Genomic DNA, 20,518 nt, shown 5'->3' with positions numbered 1-20,518 from the left:
GTTGAAACTCCCAATCGACCAATTTCAATGTAATAGCAAGGCTGTGACTTGTAGCATCTTTTGCAAATCAGGCAGCCGAAGGCACTTTACAGTCAATGTGTCCATATCAAACTACCAGTGTTACAAATGGACAGATACCTTCACTAAGTCAGTCAGGGATCAACTTTAGAACTCCCACACTATTCTTCACAATAGTGTCATGGGATCTTTACATTCCCAGAGGGCAGTGACAGTTTAATGTCTCATCTGAAAAATGGAGACAGAACAGTGAAGAGGGAGTGAGCGAGCTTCTTAGTTAGAAAAGTGTGAGACATGACATGATTGAAGTGTACAAGATTCTGAATGCTTCTGACAAGGTAGACATGAAAAGGATATTTCCTCCTGCAGGTGAGGGGAGCACTGTTTAAAAGAGAGAGATTGGCCTTTTCCTCGTGTTTCCCACCAAATTCATTATTAGCATACTGAAGGCTGAAGTGACATGAACCCTTTGTAATAACTTTTCAGCACCAAAGCACTCAATACTACATGGAGAATTTTACAGGGACAGCATACACATCTTCAATATAAACGAGGAGCTAAAAACCAATGGATGAGGGAAGAATTATTAAACCCCAAGAAAAATACTAAATTGATGAAATGCACAAATATTAGCATTAAATGGTTTCTCCTTTTTAATTCTTGTGTGGTCTGGAATGGTGGGATTTAGAAGTTTCCAGTTTATTTAAACTCATGATTACGCTTTAAAATTTAGAAAACAAAACACAGCTGCGATCAGGTCACAAGGAAATTTAGTTCCCTGCATGGAAGTGAAGCATTTAACAGCAGCTGCAAGTGAAGAACATGTCAATTCCAAAGGTTCCCTTTTGTTCACAGAGGGAACAGGATAATATCTGTTCAACTGAATAAGTTGATTCATCAAGGGTTTCCTTCTACAAACAAAAAAAAGTATAGATGCAAATAGAAGAAATGACCGAAGACCAACACAACATGAGAATGTCTCAGGTAATGAATTTCCCTCTGCTTAGTAAAAAGTAAAAAAAAAAAATTATATACATACTGCCCCTCCACATGCTCTCCTGTCACCTTTAAAGACAGAGTGGAAGGAATCTGGAAAGAAGATTTAAAAAAAACAAGCAAAAAAATGTAGAAACAACAGGAACTCAGTTTGTTCATTTTAATATCTTCTCATCCACTTTTAAAACCAGCCATCTCTTTCCAGGTAATCTTTGAAGTTGAAAACATCTTAATGCCTGTGAGAGTTTTTAAAACTCTGGCCAAGTACATTTTGCCACATGGTCTCCCAACAATGAGAAAATAATCTGGTTTTGAAAGTTATCTTTGATTTCAACACCCATGGTGCACTCAAAACCAAAACGAGTGCACAAATTCCAAGTTCACATCCGAAACTAAAATTATTCTCAAATCGGATAGTATTTGAATCTTAAAAAATACACTTTACAATCCTGTTTGGTTTCTTGATATACAGATGTGCACACGTACATTTTCAGTCATTTCACTGATCTGTAGTATTGCAATAGCCAAATAGCCAAACAGATACTCAAGTCTGTGCAATGGATCTCTTACCGTAAGTGTTTTAACTATACACACAAGTTCACAACATCCACCTTAGAAACATACAGGAGTAGGATAAAATTAAAGGATGATGCAATGATTTTGCACATATGCGAATATCATTTTAGACTGAAATCTGAAAAGAATGACAACCCAGCATGTTAAAATGTAAAAGTCTGCGCAAAGGGCAGGGCGGGGAGGGGGGGAAAACAGGACTTGTAACATGGCGTCTGTTCTGACATCTTGGAGGGAAGGGAGAAGAACACACATTGCCCTTATCAAAATTAAATTCCCTGCACCACTGCAAAAGTACATAAGAAGCCAAAAACAATTCACATAGAATCATTCACATTAAGTTGTCAAAATATTGACCGGCTGCAGTTCCTCTTTTTAAACAAAAGCTCAAAACTGATTGAAATGGCAAAAAAAAACACCAACTCTGCATACAGCCAAGTGCATTTTGATGAAAAGCTCTTGTTCAAAAAAATAAACATTCTTAAATGGTTCTCCTGCTCAGTCCATTGATTTTTTAAAAAAAAAACTATGTTTAGATGGCATCTCTGCATTATCTCCAAAAAACGGACAGGATTAAACACTGAAGGTTAAAAACGGAGTTTCTACTCGTCTGATCCCACAGTTCTCTTCGCTCGCTTACGGGGTGACCTCCGCGGGGAAGTTTTGTCTGTGGAGAAATAAAATTAATCCATAATTAGAACTGCTCTAATTTACAGAGTGCCTACTGATTGAGAAATGCAAACCAAATTTTCCGAAGTGTTTTATAACAATATAACACCTACAACGCAGTGAGACAGACAAAATTCGTCATTTGCCATCTAGGAGGTAAAAAGGTCAGGCAACTAGCTGTATGTCAAAGGCATTTCTCTACATCGCAAAGAGGATTGTTAAATATAGTTAGAGAGGTAACACAAGCACAGGACAAGGTGAGGAGGTAATCCCCCAACAATATACCACAGCTGGAATGGAGATTTAATGGACACTGTTGGTGCCATTCTGCATTATACTCTAGCCATCTAACCAACTGAGCTAGTCAACTCTCTTTCATCTACAAGTTGAAAAAGAATTGTAGTGTCACTTTTCATTTCCTGCTGCAGTTTTCGCAGATTTAAAAGGTAATAAACAGGAGGTGAACAGTCTGTTTTCTGCCTCCTGTTACTGACAGTCCAAGCTCTCAAATAAATATGCACTTGTGTAACAATTTTTCCCTTTCCTCATGAAGCTGCACAGCTTTACTGTAGAGACCAATAGAGGGGAGTTTCATTTGTACCTGATGAATTGAACCCTCTTTAAACAAAAATGCTCTTGTTGAATGGGCATCTTAATTTCCAGACTAAATCAGGACCAAACATTTGGAATCTCAGTCATTTCAGAAAATAATTCAATGGTTGTAACACAAAATTTCATTCAGTGCTTGTTCACAGCAAAATGTACTTCAGGTTGCTACGCAGTTATTTCAAAATAAACATTTACAAATGTGATGGTAACAAGCAGATGAAACAAAGAAACCCAATCTTTAAATCAATATACTGTTAGTAGAAAAGTGTGTCAAATGCCCACAGTCAAATATCATGAACCTGAAACATATTTTGGCTCCAACATTTAATTGCTGGAAGATCTGTACCTATGAACAAACAGGTACTGAAATTTGACTGCCATAATTAAGGTTAAAATACTGGATTGCAGTGTGCAAAGATAATGTCAAACCCACAGTATTTAATTAGTACAATTTAGACTTGCTCTTTAAGACTATCCCACTAACAAGTCAACAACATAAGTGGATATGGAGGATTAATTTTCTAACAGTTGCCAATCCTAGATACAACTTTATGGTGACTATAAACTAATTGAAAGTAAAAAAAATTCAAACCAAGGGCAATAGCTTTAAACATCTGTAGAATTTTAGAATTTGGTACCATACATAATTTTGTTCAACTTTATCTCTTTTGATGCTACACAAGCATGCTATAGCACTGCCTCCGCACTCCAGTGTATTCAGAAGACCCACAAACATAAACGAGACTGATCTGCATTGAAAATACCACTTTTCATGATCTTAATGTCCCAAAGTGCTTTATGGCCAACAAATTAGTTTGAAATGTTATTACTATTGTAATGAAGGAAATATTGCAGCTAATTTGCCCACAGTATGTTCCTACAAACAGCAATTTGGTAATGAAGTGATATCTATTCTTAGTGACATTGATTGAAGGGCACATATTGGCTAGGGCATCAGGGAGAACTCCCCTGCTCTTCTGCTATGTTGCACTATAGACTCTGTTTGACACTCACTTGAGGTGAGGAGAGGAAGATTTGGTTTAACTACCTTGTGCAAAAAGGCAACTTGGAAAGCGCAGTATTCCCTCAATACTACACGGTCATGTCAGTCTTGAATTGTGATCAAATCCTGATGTTGGACTTGACCCTTTCTGACTTGGAGAAGTGTCCTACCAACGGAGCTGTACCTGATAGATCAGTGGTACTATTATTGGTTCTGCATGCTTATGCCCCTCATTGTAGGATTAAGTAATATTGCCCATAGTATGTATTACCCTGTTTTCCACAAAGTACAGGAATACCTGAAGATCATGGAAGTGGAAACATTAAAAGTGTCAGCAACCTTACTAAAGAGTGACTTTCCTAATGCATAATCTCCTCTATATGAATGGAGGAGATCATGCTGAATAAAACTATATACTTTACCATACAGAAAACTGGCATGGCAAGGAGGTACGAAGCAGAAATAATGCATCTCTGATCATATATTACAGATTCCAAGTGCATTTAATTATAGTGTACCCAAAATTTTAACATATACCCCATCCAACACAAATAAAATAGCAGTATTCCAACCTCAATTTTGAGCTTTTAGTAAAATATACAGGAATAGTGGAAACATTTGATCTCACCTCGTCTACTCTGCACTGAAGGCATAAGAAAGGCAAAGCAAAAGATAGCAAATATATTAGAATCAATATCTTGAATATAATTTTCTTTTGAAACACAGACTCTGAAGCATAGATACATAGAAGAGCAGCAAGATGAGTTTCTCAAATTTGGTGGAAGTGCTTCCACTCAAACATGCAGAAAGCCAGCTTTGGTGGTTTCTTTTCATAATTAATAAGCACATGCTAACAGATGCCCAAAGCAGAAGTGACAGCACTTGATAAGCTACTTTGATACATTTCAGGTTTATGTTCAGTAATGCAGCTACCATTTTTTTTTTTAGGTGTGGTGAGAGGAGTTCCAGATGGATGGAATCTCTTTCACAGCAATACAGTGCTTGGCTGATGTATATTAATCTTAAGTGGGCTGGGAGGGTCAGTCCAGATCCTGCTGTTTTCAAACAAAGATCAACATACTGTGGTTTGTATAGGTTTATAAATATTGGCAAAATTACTTTCAGTGGCATCAATCAAATCAGTGCTGTTTAAAAATTCATTACTTGCTAATGCTGCAATTTCTTAAAAATTGTTAAGTAACGGGAATTAGATGGGCATGGGAATAAAAATGATAGGGTGTAGAAGGCCTGAACTGCACTTACCGGTAGTTACAAGACAACAAAACAATGTTGCAAGAAATCTATAAATTACTGAATTTTACTAATGTTTTTAAAATGAAGTAGTACAAAAATTTTATACAAAAGAGAGGCTGACAAAAAAAACACTCAGGGCAGCAGTAGCAACAATGCAGCTACAAAAGATTCACCCACATTCAGTCAGCAACATTTGTAGTTGCATAAATGAGAGATTCATTTCATGCAAAATATGGCAGATTAGAAGGGGCGCTTAAACAAGCTGCAGTACCAATATAAACACTTGAACAAAACGTATTAGTGATACAAATAGTATACTGCAAAGTATGATGGGAATTCTGCAGCACAATTCAAATTAATTAAAAATTCCCAACCCCTATTAAAAAAGAGAGGAGGGTAATATATATTGCCATTTAGAACATTTTTTCTTCCAAGTTTTATTAGTGGGACTGTCAGTTTATGAAAGTTTCTTCCAAGTCACAATTATATCAGACTCCTACATGGATGCTTTGCATAGATAAAGAAGTTCTCTATACACTTAGCCATTTTACATTTGGTAATTTTAAGAGGTCACTAATCTCGAGTGATAACACCAGAGTCAGTCTCTTATTTATCATAATTTTAAAACTAACACCAACTTAATGGCAAACATCAAACCAATCAAGGCCAGGCAACAAAGCAGTTTTGATGTAGAACCTGGAACTGGAACTCTGTCCACTTTCAGATCTTTCCATAACCTGTATGTTACTTACTGATTTGATTTAAGGTTTCCTGAGGAATCCAACTCATGTCTACATTATTGTGGTTAGATGTACCCATCTCTACTTTGGAAGTTGGTCGCCTTCTCTGATTGGGAAAAGAAAAGAGTTGTTAAAGCCACCAAATGTATTGATGCCACCAGTTTAAAAACTCCTATTATTCACATTAACATTTTAAATTGTCGAACTTGCAGGTTGAAAGCAAGGATACAACTCAAGAATTACCAGTCTGAATGTAAATCATAGTAAGCATGAGGCCTAATTTAAAAAATGGATGGTAAAATCCATTAAAACTTTTTGACGAGCATTAAGAACGCCCAGGGATGACTACGTGGTAGTGAGGCTTGCTGCAGTGCAGAATTAAACAATTACAGTGGCGCAGACTTTCCAATGTGGCCAACTGGGCACAAAGAGATGAACGAGTCAAAGTTTTGGAGGGGGGGGGGGGGAGAAAGATGACAACTGTGCCACTAAACAGCAGGTTCAGCAGCATGACCAAGTGAATGGAATTTCATATCTATCCTGGTTAAATCAGATTAGGATCAGAATCACACTGCAGAAAGAACAATTACTGGCATTGTTTGATGGCTGGAAAAAAGAACCTTAATACTGAAATTATCAACGCTGTTTACTTTAACTTCATACCCAACTGTAAATTGCTTGGTTAACAGTTGAATGTCTGTGTTATCAGAAGCAAGGTGCATTTTCCAAACACTTCAATGTTAAACCTGATGACCACTGTTTTGGAATAATTACCCTCAGGAAAATGTCAAATGTCTGCCTCTGTAGTGTCACAACCCCAACAAATTCAAATTAATTGGTTTGACCAATTAAATTAGCACAAGTACTTCATGAAAAAAAAAGTTTCATTAAAACAATACAAGCTCTAATAAAGTCAAACAATGGATTAATTTATCAAATTATATAAAAGTCTAGGCATGTGGAAAGTTACTTTACAATCTGATGTTCATTACTTTTCCATTACATAGATGGACTCTAACCGGATATAAAAAATTAAACATAATCAAAAGTAGTACCCAAAGTGTTAGTTTTTTGTGGACACTGCACCTGTGCATTGTACCTGAAGTCACGTGCTTAATTAGCCACCGTACAAACATCAAATACATCTCTGGAATACAAACACAGCTACAAGAAATAATATTTTGCAGCTCCACATGCCAAAAAATTCATAGAGATAACAAACTTAAATGTCAGAAATTAAATTCAACGAATTGACGTACTTTTCTAGATTCCAGAAGCTGATGGATACCAACCACAACAAGTAAACCAAGGCCAGTCAGGAACATGTACAGGAAGATTCTAGAAATAAGAGTGTTTAATATTAAAATTCTGTACCTGGATGGAGTGCAGAGTGTTACACAAAAAAAAAGTACATCCATCTGAACAGAATAGAAAAGTAGGCTATTTTATACTTTTAAAAAATCCAAGATATAAAATGAAATTCCAATTTTCCTTTGGCCTCAGAACACATTGCTTCCTCTAGAAATGAAGTTCTGTGATAAGCATTATAATATAAGCACCAGTACATAAGGTTTTACATAAATAGTTAGGCCTGTCGACAGTGAAACTTATACCAACAGACTTTCTTTAAATGACCACAGACTATATGTGCACGATCAGCCAAAGGTTACTGAAAAAGCAGTTAATTGAGGATAACTAACTACTATTGAGAAGGAGCTGTAACCCTACAAACATTTGGAAGAATTGCAAAAAGGTATAGGGAACACAGGACTCATCTGACTATGGGTCCTACTCCACAGTCCTGCCTCCTCCCAATAACTTTAGGGACTTGACTACCAAAGGTGTCAGTCATTCTACTTTGCTTTAACTTCTCTGTGCAAGAAGGTTTCAAACCTCAGAACATGTCAAAACCATTCCCATCTAGGCCTTAAATGGGAAACCCTATGGTATGTTTGTTGAGAAAGTGCTGACTGGTTCGGAGTAATTTCAATATGAATTTTGTTAAACTATTCAGCTAAATAATACTTAATTGGAGAAAGATTGCCTACATGCTTTAAAGTTCGGCAGATTTTTCCCCCAAGTTATGTAGGAAATCTAACGTACTGTTTGCAAAAGATCAAAATGGTGTAGTAAAAGTGTGAAACGATATGGTCACATATTCGAAGGTGAATTCATTCAGACTTCCTCGAACAAAAACTAAATCATAGATTTCAAGTAGAAACAGATTTATAGTCTGCAGAGAAGCAGGCAAGTACTTGCAAATTGAGTAGACTGGACATGTTCAATTGTTACATCGATTGGAATGGTTTATTCAAAAACTTGCTTCACTGATACATTCCAGTATATCTTAAAATATAATCTATACGATGTCACACACCAGGCCAGGTGAGGATGGCAGTTTCCTTCCCTAAAGGACATTAGTGAACCAGATGGGTTTTTCTGAAAATCATTAAATTCTTAATCCCAAATATTTACCAAATTCAAATATTACCAGGGTAGGATTTGAACCTGTGTCCCCAGAACATTATCTGGGATCTGGATTAATAGGGTATTGATAATACCACAAGGCCATTGCCTCACCTATAAGTTTTGTTTTAAAAAGCTGGTCTAAATACGGATGGACACAAACTCATACATGCAACTGAGCAAAAAGGCAGACACACTTTCAGTTAAAAGTAAACATTATTTGTCTAAGCGGACTTATCCATCATTAACACCAGAATGTAAACATGGATCACAATGATTTTGGCCATTTTAACACTTACACACTAAATACCTAGTACTCTCCTACAATGCCCTTTTCAAATTTTAATTAAGTTGTTTAATAATGAAAAAAGCCTTTTGAAGGTCTTCCAGGTTAATCAGTTACAAGATTACTACAAACTGAATGGACTTTGTTCACAAAACCAGAAGTTTTGGGAGCCAAACAAGGATATATCACTTCACCAACACAAGTATTATAGTGCAGGTTTTAGCGTCCTAATTCCAGTCTGCGGTCCAGTACCCAGTCCTTCTGGTTCACCCTTTGGTAGCATCTAGGAGCTCTGTGTCAATCTTTGTTTATTACTTTTTATTAAACTTTGTCCAAGTTGAATACTCAGAATCCTGTTTTTGGCATGCGGTCAGAAAACTGTTCATCCATTAGGTGTGTGATTGACAAGTCAAGAGGAGGTCTTTGCTCAATTGTGAAATTAAGTGGTCATGCATTGAAAATACTTGATATTTTTTTTACGGCTTAAAATACTTCGTCAGGATTTCAGTCACTGACCATCGTACTATAGTCAGTAACGTGCTTTGGATTTTATGGTGGGTTTGAATCACACATGTGATCTCCCAAAGGCCTGGGAAAGGTCCAGACCAAAGGCTGCTGGATTAGGGATGTACAGTCTGAAATTAAATACAATAATTAGTTAGCAATAGAAAACATTCAACCGGATTTTAAAAATCAGTTAAAGTTCTAGTGCAGAAAATAAAAAAGATCATTTCTCAAACACTTACGTTTCTCCGTCAAGCCCATCTTCTCGCTCAGTTATCGTAACCGTCTGGTTGAACACAGCATCACGGTAAATATTACCCTAAAGGGTAGAAAAATGTCATTCATATGCAGCAACCAAATTGCAGACAACATTTTATGGTACTGCCACACAACCCTCCGCAAAATAAAAATTAACTATAAATTGAGGTGGAAGCACTTACAGTGGCATCCCTGTAGTTCAGGTTGATTACTAGTCCAAATGGCCGGCCACCCATTGGTTCAGCAGGGATAAATGAATATTCAAATGTAGCTTGGCGCTGGGACTGTACCAGCGTGTTCAGTTGTAGTGCTGTGAACTGCAATTGAAGACAGACACTTACATTATTCCCCATTTGCGACATTCTCTTGCATTATTCTGCACTACAGGTAAAAGGCCATTTGTTCAAGAAGGAACACACATTGGGAAACAGACTTCTGCAGGAAAGTCAGCATCCAGATGGCTGAAGTTTACATAGTGAGCTACATTAGAAGTCTGTTGAAACCAAGACTTGAATGAGCTGCCACAGAATTTAGGAGATTCCACTTTCAACAATTAATAAAATGGGTGAAATGTATGCAAGATCGCTTGACCACCAACCCAATTTGATTTCAGTTAGAAGTTTTCATATCACGTCAGATGCATCTAATTCAGTCAGGAGTCTCATTGAAAAGGTAAAGTGCTTACATTCTGAATGTAGAACTGATAATCCTGAGGATATCGAAACGAGGCATCCAAAGACTCCACAACAAATTCTTCGTTGCCCTTATTGGTAAAACCAACCAAGAATTTCACAATGTTGTTAGCTGGGAAATCTAAAAGACAAGTAAAGTGCTTATTTTAAAGAGAACCTACAATAACCTTTCAAATGCACCCCCATGCAGATTGAAGGGGTGAGAATTTTACAAAGATAAGAATTGCCACGATAGTAAACATGAGCTTAAAAATGCAAATTTGAAAGCAATACATTTTATAATTTAAACAGGTAATTAGGAGTTAAGAATAACCAACATCATAGCTTAATAATAAACCTACCTTAGTTAAAAAGCTGAATTAAAGAGCAAAACAAAACAGCTAAATTGCATGATCAGCAGCAGATGGGGTGACGACTGGGGCCAAGCTAAGGAGTTAGTGAAATCTTATGCTGAATTTGGATTGCCTTTGGTGGGACACACTCCAAACTGGTTCAGTACAATTTACTCGAAAGTGGGGGTCAGGAGGGAGTTAACATTCTGCCTTTATTTTCCTCCTTACCTCGGTCTCCTTTCCTTATACCACACACACACATCCTTCTCTCTCACCCTCCCTATATTATTCTGAACCCTTTATAATTTCAAAATATAAAAAACCTTGCTTTGCACTCCAAATTTTCACGAGTGCTTTTATCCTGATGTGAAACATTTTGCAATGAAAGTAGCCAAATTTCTTCTTTTCTATGGAGTCTTAAATGCAATTTTATATATTTAAAAAAGAAAAATCACACAATGCAATTTGGTGGCTTAACTTTCACCCCCATGCCACCCCCAATTGACTTTCCTGGCCTGACATACAATTCCCCTCCACCACCTGACTCGCAGTACCTTACCAGTGGTGGAACACTCTACTCTTTCCCACCTGAAGTCAGAGGGTCTCTTCCTCCCAGACCCAGGCCTTTTAATAATTTAACCACTGCTGACTTCAACAATTTTCATCTACTTAGAGCCTTTAATGCAATAAGATAACCCAGGGTACTTCACAGGACCACTAAGTGTGACACCAAACCACTTAAGGAGATATTACATTGGAAGGTTAGAAGTCTGATCAAAGAGGTAGTGAAGTGTCTTATCAGGTAAAGCACAGTAGAAAAGCAGAGATACGTAGGGATAGAACTCCAGACCTTGAGACCTAAGCAACTGAAGGTGCAGGCACAAATAGCATAATGATAACTGGGGATGCAAAGGAGGCCACTATTTGAACAGCACAAAAATCAGAAGACTGTGGGGCCAGAGGAGTTTAGAGGACTTGCAATGTGTGTAAAGACGACAGCTTCTTATTTTGATGTGTGGACCAAAATATTTCAAAATCAAGGTCTATGGAAGGAATTACTAACTTTTAAAAACAAGTAAATGTCATTGCACAACGTCAGGTTGTTTTCTTCAAGCAGTAAGGGAATGTGCACACGCTCAGACTAAACTTCAATCAGAAACAGACTGATTAGTTTGGGCAATCAGGACCAGTTGAGGTGGTCAGAGATCATCAGCATGTCAACAATTCTGATTTCATCAGTCCAGGAGCCAACGTTTGTGTGAGACCAGCACAGAGGAAGGAGGTCTCTAGACTACAACAGGCAGCACCTCTTATTCTCCTCTATCTATAGCATATAACCAAAATCTGAAAGATAGCTAGCTATTCTCTCCCACCATTTGCTGTAACTGTTAGTTGCCTCCAACTAGTGACTGAGAAATTGAAAAATTAAGTCAATTACCCCCTTCAAGGAATTGAAAGAACTTGGATATGAAGTTTGATCAGAATGACTAGGAAGCCAAAGGGACACTTCTTCAGATCCCATCGACTAGTGCTTTCGAACTGTGCCCCCAATTTTTTTTCCTCCCCTCATTATACGGATGTTTGTTTGTCTGTACGTGATAGTTGTATCTAAAAAGAGGTTAGAGTTTAACTAGTAGAGTTATATCAATAAATAATATTTTATTTTGCCTGTGGTTAGGATTTATTTGTAATAAACAGTTGCTCGAAACATGATCAGAGTTTTGTGTTCACCCAAGTTGGTACTTTGATCAGAGCTTTAACCCCAGGATTAGTGGGGCCTGAGTATCAGTATAATTTCCAAAGTGGTTGTGACACAACTTAAGACATGGACAATGTTTTGATGGTCAGGTGTTTTTTGTGCATGTGGGATGGTGGTGGCGGCGGTTTGAATGAAGGAGATAAATTAAGAAGATGGGATATCAAAGTCTAAAGATAATATAGGCATGACTGAACATTATAGGAATGAATGAGCTGAGGCAGGGGAGAAGCCAAGCCATAATACAGAGGTGGAAATACAAAGTGTCAGGAGGAAAGTAGGCTGCTCTCTCTTTACAGAAAAATGATTGATAAGGAGTTCATCTTGAAGGTCACCACATTTCAGACATTCAGAACGCAGATCTTTCATGCTGACCTCAGCCAATATAGATGTTGAACCCATGCTATTGATGTCACTCTGCATCACAAACCAATCGCCCAGTGAAATAAGATAATAAGCAGTCTTCATAATAACACAAGCAAGGTCAGAAGTTCATCCCCGAATGAAATGTGATAGCAATGTTGCAAACAGACTGGCTTATGTTTGTTGACAGGGAGAGGAGAGTCAGTGGCTAGGCAGCAGCACTTGTAATAAGAACTGAAAACGAGGGCTTCAGGTTTCCCAATACTTGTGCTCACCCAGTTCTGTGCAGAAAAAAGTTTGATCATTTAATAAATGGTGGGAGTGAGATAGTGGTGAGGAAGATCTGGGTGGCAGTGTACACGTGGTTATTGATGTGGTGTCTTCAGACGTTGTGAAGGTAGGTATTGGAGAAGTAGGATGGGGCCAAGCATCGACTTTTGGCAGACATCAGTAAGAAAATAAATCATTGCAAGTCATTCACTGGCTGCAATATATGGAAAAGGAGGAAGCAGATGGTAGCAGCTACATGATAGCAGAGAGGAGTTGGAGAATGAGTGTATGATTGACCATGTCAAGACTGTAGGCCCAATTGCTTTTATCTTTTCCTTCTGCTTTTAGAACCAAGATGGCAGTGGAGTAGCAGCACTGCACCCTAGCTCCTGGCCTGGAGCTTGCCTGCTTTGTTTTATTTTACTTTGGGTTTTACTTTCTTCCCTACTCTTTGTAGGCCATTTTGGCAGAGCGAGAGCAGGCTAAGCCTCCCGAGTATGTGCAGCAGCAAGAGAGGCTCCTTGGGGAAAGCGAGCCCTCAAACAGCTCATGATGGCAAGTGCTGGCTCCATGGTGAGAGATGGCACCACAGCAACTTCAATGTTGGTCGGCTCATAGCAATCTTCATGGTGTCAGAGATGGCAAGGCAGCCTCTGCGGTTGGCATCGGAATTGGGACGTGGTACTCCTAGCGGATCAGTGGGAGCGGCATTTTCATTGGCAGAGGCGTAGTAGGCCTGGTGTGGCACTCCTAGCAGCAGCCCCAGAATGGGACTGCTGGAACGGACTGTGATGTGGGGTGACTGGTGTGCCCAGAGCATGCACCGGAGCCCCCCACCGCTCCCCACCCCACGCCCCCATCCGATGTCAAATGGAGTACAAGGGAGTAAGAACTATTTGTTGTTGTATTCTAGTTGTATTTTAATATCTCCTGCAACTCAAAATGGCACCACAGCATGGCGAGATACTACACTTTTCACTGTATTTATTAAATACAAGTGATAATAAATCATTCAACTTCATCCTGGCTCTATACTTGCAGTAAACAGTCAATTCTAATTTCTTCCAGTTCTAATGAAAAGGCACCAAAATGAAATAGTAATACTCTGCAACTAGGGCAGCTTGGGATGGGTAATAAATGGTGGCAAGTCAGCAACGCCCACATTCCACAACGAAAAACTATTAATTCCTGACCAGTCGAGTGTTTCCACCATTTTCTGGTTATATTTAAGCGCTTTAGAAGTACAGGCACTGTTGCAATTAAAAAAAACTGGCAGCTAACTTTTGCACAGCAAGGTCCCACAAGCAATGATCAAGTAACCAGTTTACATGACACTGTATAAACAATGTTGAAACTTTATTGCTGGAACAGCACAGCAGGTCAGGCAGCATCCAGGGAACAGGAGATTCGACGTTTCGGGCACAGGCCCTTCTTCAGGAAAGTTTCAACTTTGATCTCCAGCATCTGCAGACCTCACTTTCTCCACTGTATAAACAATGGCAACAGCCAAGTACCAGGAGAAATCCTCACTCTTCTTTAAACCATGCTGTTGGATCTTATATGTTCACGTGGATGAGCAGGTAAGGTTTTCATTGAACCCCTTATCCAAAAAGGGAGTAACTGTAGTACTCCAAACACTGATGGAGGATAAGCTCAGATTTTGTTCTGAGTCTTTGGAAGGAAGTTAAGCCTGCAACGTTCTGACTAGAGTGGCTCTAAGTTATCACAGAGGACTTAGATAGTGAAACAGAATCCAAAGGATTGTGCAGAACTCTGATGTATTTAAGACAGAAAAGAATTTAAGCGATTTAGCAGAGCCAGTCACTTCTCTGCATTCCAGCCAAGGAATATTGAACAGCAAGAGTTTAAAAAAACTTGTAAAATAGATGTGAAGCTAAAAGAACAAGGACAGTCAACTTAACAGTGCAATCAACGTGATATCTATTGAATATGTAAACTGATCAATACTATACTTTGACATTTGTAGATTAGATGGCTTAATGTATCTTATGCTTGCAACTGTTTTCCCTACCTTCTCCCTTCACAAACAGAATCGTTGTGTCAGCATTGGGAGAAGCTTTGGGTTCTCCAGATGTCAAGTCATCTTCTTCCTCCTCCTCCTCCTCTTCTTTCTCGTCTTCCATCTGCATTGGCAAACAAGATCACATTATCACAACTCAGAAAAGCTACCAAAAATAAAGAGATTCGTTGTAGCTCTTGAAACTGCCCAACAACGTGCATGTTTTCTCTGTCAAGAACATCCTCAGACAATGAACGATGGGTACCTGACCTATTCTACTTGAATGAAGGTTTAATTTTTTTTCTAAGCAATTTGATCAGAGACATTATTAAATGGCTCTCGTGCAGGTGGGTCTTGGGATTCAGACCGTCTGGATGAGAAGTGAGGCCACTACCACTGCATCATGAGAATCCTGAATTAAGTTACAGTATCAAATACTGAAATGGCAAACACCTGTTAAATAGAAACAAGCTCACAATTATGCTAGAAATCAAGTAAATTTTGCATGTTTCAATAGATTAAACTTTAAATTATGACCAAAAATTAACATCTTAAATTCTTAAACGAGTTAAATTAAATCCAAAGCAGGTGGGTGTAAATTGAAATGACAAAAGCAAAGAAAAATGAGATATGAGTACATGGTAAAAGGCGTTTAAGTTAATTGTGAACATGCACACATTAATATCCACGGTCAATTTTTTAAGAGAACCTGTTCTCTGGAACGTTAAATAAAAATGCAATCCATTGTGAAATCACTATACACAACTAAAACTTAAATCCACGTCTTCAATCATAACCATACAAGAGACTATGGCAATGATGAAAACATATGATCAGAAATGCTGTGAATGTGAAGTGCTTGCCGTTTTACATCAGGCCAGAACTGAAAAACTCACAATGTCTGTTGGCTCATCCTCTTCTATTTCTGCTTCATCATCTTCATCTTCCACGACAGAATCATCAATACCTTCCTCATCCTCTGTTGGATCATCTGCAGCAACAAGTCTTGCTCCTGTTGATCCCAAACAAAAATGTATATTACTTCCATGAAAGACTGAAATTTTGAAGAGGAGAAAGATATTTTAAATTTCAAATATTGCTCCACTTGCAGGTGCACTTTTCTTCATTTCCTTAGCACCGTGCTGTCTGCTTGCGTGGACTTATGCAACTTTACTTCTGTCAGCATTTATTCTTAGATCAATCCAAGCAATGACAGTCAATCCTATATTTTTAAACAAGCGCATTCAATGGATCGCTTCCATCATGGCATTTGCTGTGACTCAAGGATCAACAGCTGAAAATAAGTTATGCAAGTGTAAGAAATTAAAGGCAGACCACACTAAAGTTTAGTTCTTTCTTTTCCCCAGTCACTGAACAAGATTTTTGATTCCCTTTGAATTTCCGATTAGCTTTCAGTCCAGCCCAGCTCGGCATAACCATTTGTTGAATTCTAGAATTAAGTTAATGCCACTGGACTAGTAATTCAGATACCTGGGCTAACACTGAGAACAGTGGCTCCAATCCCATTATAGCAGCAGGAATTTTAACCAAATTAAGAAGTCTGGAATCGAAAGCTAGACTCAGTCCTGGTGATTACGAGACTACCTTCTTCTGGATTAGTGGTGCTGGAAGAGCACAGCAGTTCAGGCAGCATCCAAGGAGCAGCAAAATCGACTTCGCTGCTCCTTGGATGCTGCCTGAACTGCTGTGCTCTTCCAGCACCACTAATCCAGAATCTGGTTTCCAGCATCTGCAGTCATTGTTTTTACACCATTACGAAACTACCGTTCACTGTTGTCCTCAGGGGAGAAAATCTACTGTTCTTACCCAGTCTGACCTACATGTGACTCCAGATTAATAGAAATGCCATTGACTCTCAAGTGCCCTGTGAAATGGCCAGAAAACTACACCTAGCTGGAGGACAATTAGACATTGGCAAATCAGACCTTATGAGAGGATATTTTTTTAAAAAATGCTTTTCAAGTGAACCAGGAAAACAGGTAAGACTTGATTCAGTAACTAGGCAATTCAGGCACTGTGGGTTAGAGGCTTGGAAAAGAAATATAAGGTGAACTTGCACGACAATTAAGATTTCATATACAAACCAGAAGCGTTCCATTTTGAACCTGGACTAGTTTGCACAATTAGTGCAGTTTGAGTGCCAACATCAGAGTTACAAACCCAAAAATATATAACTGCATATGGGAACGTTTTACCAAAGGATGAGCTTTAATGCAAGAGACTAGATTGATTTAGTAAATCTGTTTTCCATTACTATCTGCAGAAAAGAAACCAGAGATATTTCGTCTTCAAATCAGTGGCGACTGGAGAATGTTTTGAAGTACCACCAGCTGAAAGTCAAAGCTCAAGCTTGCCTCAAGTGTTTGACATGTCTGTGATCAGCTTTACCACCCCTTACAAAAGGCAGCAAAATGTTTAGATAAGGCATAATGCAAATGCCATTGGAATTGGAGAATTAAACATTTCTTTTTCAAGAAAAAAGATTCCCAAAACATTGGTACTCATTCCTCCTAAATCAAAACTCCCAAATTAAAAAAAGGCCCAGATCTTGTGGCTTGCAATCATCAGTAATTCTCTCAAAATGATTAACACTGAGACCAGAAATTTGTTGTGATAAGCTTTTCAAGTGGGCACCCTATCTTCCATCACGCCATCAGACAGTGATCAAATGAAAATTCAAACTGATTATAATTCTCCCTTTTACATCAGCCCTGTTCCAAAAACCTCAACAATTACAACTATACCTTGTTGAGAGAGTGCTTTTAATGGAGTACAAAGTTCATAATTCTAGCTGAACAGCCTTACTGGCCAAGAAATTAGGTAGAACAGACAGCCTTGGAATCAGTATCACTTCCTGACACAGTAATGACTGAGACTGCTTCACAGGGCACTATTTAAAACATTAGCGATGATACGAAGTGCAGAGATATCATTAAATTCAAAAGGGCAGAGAAACAGATTGGATGGGAAAAATGGCATGTGAAATTTAATGCAGAGATGTGTTAAGTGATATTTTGGAAAAATATGGAGAGACAGCACAAAGAGAAGAATTATAAAGGGGACGGAGGAACATAAACACCTGGAAGTATTAGTTCAGTTCATTGAAGGAGAAGGGCATTTGAAAAAAATCAGTTAATAAAACATATCCTGCACTTCATATACAGGGCAGAGGGTACAAAAGCAGATTCAAATGTTGGAGCTAACTAGAGGCTGAATAGTCTACTCCTGCTCTGACATGTACATAATGCTGATAACATTTGTATATAATATGAAAATATAATGTTAAACAATGAAGCAGTCCATAATCATGAAAGATTTTATGCGCACCTAGTCCATTTCAAACACCCTTGCTCAGCTAAGACCAAAGCAGCAAAATATTCCCTCATTATATTCCACCCAAGGAACATGTAGCCACAACATATGCTCCAATAGACATGCTCAGTTACACAAGCTTCCAGTCACAATCTGGAGTCTCTGTCGAGGAATTATCCCAATAGTTAGCTTATAAGCTTGTAATAAGAACATTTGACAAGATGCCTCAACTTGCATGCAGCACATAAAACTCGGCAATTGTGTTTGCACAGGATTGAAATTTTGAATTGAGGGGAAAAGAAGAATGCAAGCATCCATAGATATAAAAGTTGCTGAAATGGTTAATGTATACAGAATCAAGAATTTAAATTACAGAGTTTAACAATTTTTCTCTTTAAAAATGTGAAGGCATGCAGATAAATAAAAGTCAATAATTGAGGTTAACATCAGAAGCCTCTATTTTGTTCAATGGTGCACCAAAGTAAAAGACTAAAAGGGCAACAATTAATATATTATGCTAAGAGCACTTTAATTATGTGAATAACCGATTATTGAAAGCATATTAAAGTCTGAGAGAATATGGTCTCATTAGTTTATCAAGATTGAAAAATTGTTACAAGTAGACTTGAGCTACTATAGCAAAAGCAGATGCAATGCAACAGGGTGTCAGTCAGCCAGCATTTCTTCAGAATATGTACCAATGCTTGGGTACTACTTTGGTGTCATCAATGATGCACGAAATGGAGAAAGAAATAAACTTTCAGGGTTTAATTGATTAAGCTAGAGAATGGGACTGATTGGATTGTTCTACATAGTTGGCTTGGAGTTGTTGACCGAATGGACTCCTTTCTGCATGGCCATGACTATGACCACATGTTCTTCATGAGAACCAAAAGGATATACCAACAACTCAATCACCATGGCGATGTGAAAACATTATACTGCACTTAGATGGAGATGCAGATTCACCATTCTTGAGAACCCAACTTCCCATTACCTTGACCTAAATGGACAATTTAAAGCACAATTACTAAAATCCCAGCATTCTTAACACTTTTCTGGGATTTGGGGGAGGGAATATCTATTGTTAGCACAAAGGCTGCTGTGATTGTTTTCAAGTGTAAACACCTCATACCTTTCCAAATGGAGTTCCTTTAAGAAATAAAAACAGGAGTAGCCTTTGGGCCCTTCAAGTCTGCATCACATTCAATAGCATCATGGCTAACTCCTAAAAGGGCTCTTCTGGGAAAGACGTGCAGCAGATAACATATAGCTACCATTAATGGGTTAAAAAGTCTATGAACTCACTACCTTGTTGACATTACCTTTTGAACGATACAAGTTTGAGAAAACTGAACAATTACTCTGGAAAAGTGAAATCAAAAAAGCCTCCAGTGCATAGCTCAGATTTTTTGAGAACTGTTAGATCTATTAACTGGTGAAAATTTGAGAAACTCAGCAGGTCTGTTGATATCAGTGGACAGCACAAAGTTTCAAGTCTGATGAAACCTTTTTCAGCTATTAACTAAACCATACCATCATTCAATAAAAGATAACACCTAAAAATTCCAATTCAGCCTATTCTGTTTTTAAAAAAAAGGCAGCCAAAGTCACCATTGCAATAAAGCAATGACAAACATTAGTTGCAGAAATATAATTTGAAAGGCCAGTAGGAGAGAACATAGCCTCTCTAACACTGAAAAAGGGGAAAAAAAGTGTAAAAGTTGAATGACAAACCACAGAGGATGAGAAAAGACAGACCCCTGAGGATGGGAGTCAATGAAAGAGGATGGGAGTCAATGAAAGGGGATGAGACAACGCTCTTGGCCAAAGGAGACCAGCTCCTTTAGAGGAACATGTGAAAAGTCAGCACTGACACGTCAGCTCTAAAGCTGGCAGAGCTGCACCTACCCCATCCCCCCAAAACACACACAGACACACACACAGTTAAAACCCGGAGTTAGACAGGAGATTAAACAAACCACCCTCCCCCCCCTGTGTGGGGAAGGCAGCGAGGCCCGCTCCCCGGACGGTTAAAAGCCGAGCCTGCAGCCGGTGACTGAGGCGCCAGGCCAGGCCAGGCCAGGCCAGGCCAGGCCAGGCCAGCTCTGCCCCTCCCCCCCCCCGGCCGCCGTGTACCACACACACACACACACACACACACACCGGGGCCGCCTCGGTACCGTTCACGGCTCTTACCGGGGCCGCCTTGCTGGAAAAGGCAGAGGGGGGAGGCCAGCAGCAACAAGAGCAGGAGGTTGTGGAGCCTGCCCATGGCTGAGAGGAAGGAAGCGGCCCTCTGTCTCTCACGGATCCTCACTCACTCGCTCGCTCGCTCACGGTCCGCCTCAGAATGGCGTCTGTCTCCATCCGGGC

General features: G+C 38.9%; 1 protein-coding gene across 2 annotated transcripts; it reads right to left on the bottom strand.

Annotated features, from left to right (window-relative positions):
* Positions 1-1,160: 1,160 nt before the first annotated feature.
* Positions 1,161-20,497, bottom strand: ssr1 (signal sequence receptor, alpha). 2 transcript variants are annotated; one of them, XM_043719520.2, is made up of 10 exons: positions 20,342-20,497; positions 15,706-15,821; positions 14,822-14,933; positions 10,062-10,189; positions 9,559-9,693; positions 9,361-9,437; positions 7,122-7,200; positions 5,875-5,968; positions 4,497-4,511; positions 1,161-2,254 (listed from the first exon to the last, which is right to left on the bottom strand). In XM_043719520.2, the coding sequence occupies exons 1-10, from the start codon at positions 20,415-20,417 to the stop codon at positions 2,190-2,192; spliced, it is 897 nt and encodes a 298-aa protein (XP_043575455.1). In that variant the 5' UTR covers positions 20,418-20,497; the 3' UTR covers positions 1,161-2,189. The 2 variants fall into 2 exon arrangements, with proteins under 2 accessions (XP_043575455.1, XP_043575457.1); XM_043719522.2 differs by lacking the exon at positions 4,497-4,511.
* Between the last annotated feature and the right edge of the window lie 21 nt (positions 20,498-20,518).

Source organism: Chiloscyllium plagiosum, unplaced genomic scaffold, assembly GCF_037043375.1.
Source record: "Chiloscyllium plagiosum isolate Xiang-an unplaced genomic scaffold, Cpla_swu_hap1 HiC_scaffold_34, whole genome shotgun sequence".
Taxonomy (NCBI): domain Eukaryota; kingdom Metazoa; phylum Chordata; class Chondrichthyes; order Orectolobiformes; family Hemiscylliidae; genus Chiloscyllium; species Chiloscyllium plagiosum.
This window is presented reverse-complemented; position numbering and strand designations above follow the sequence as displayed.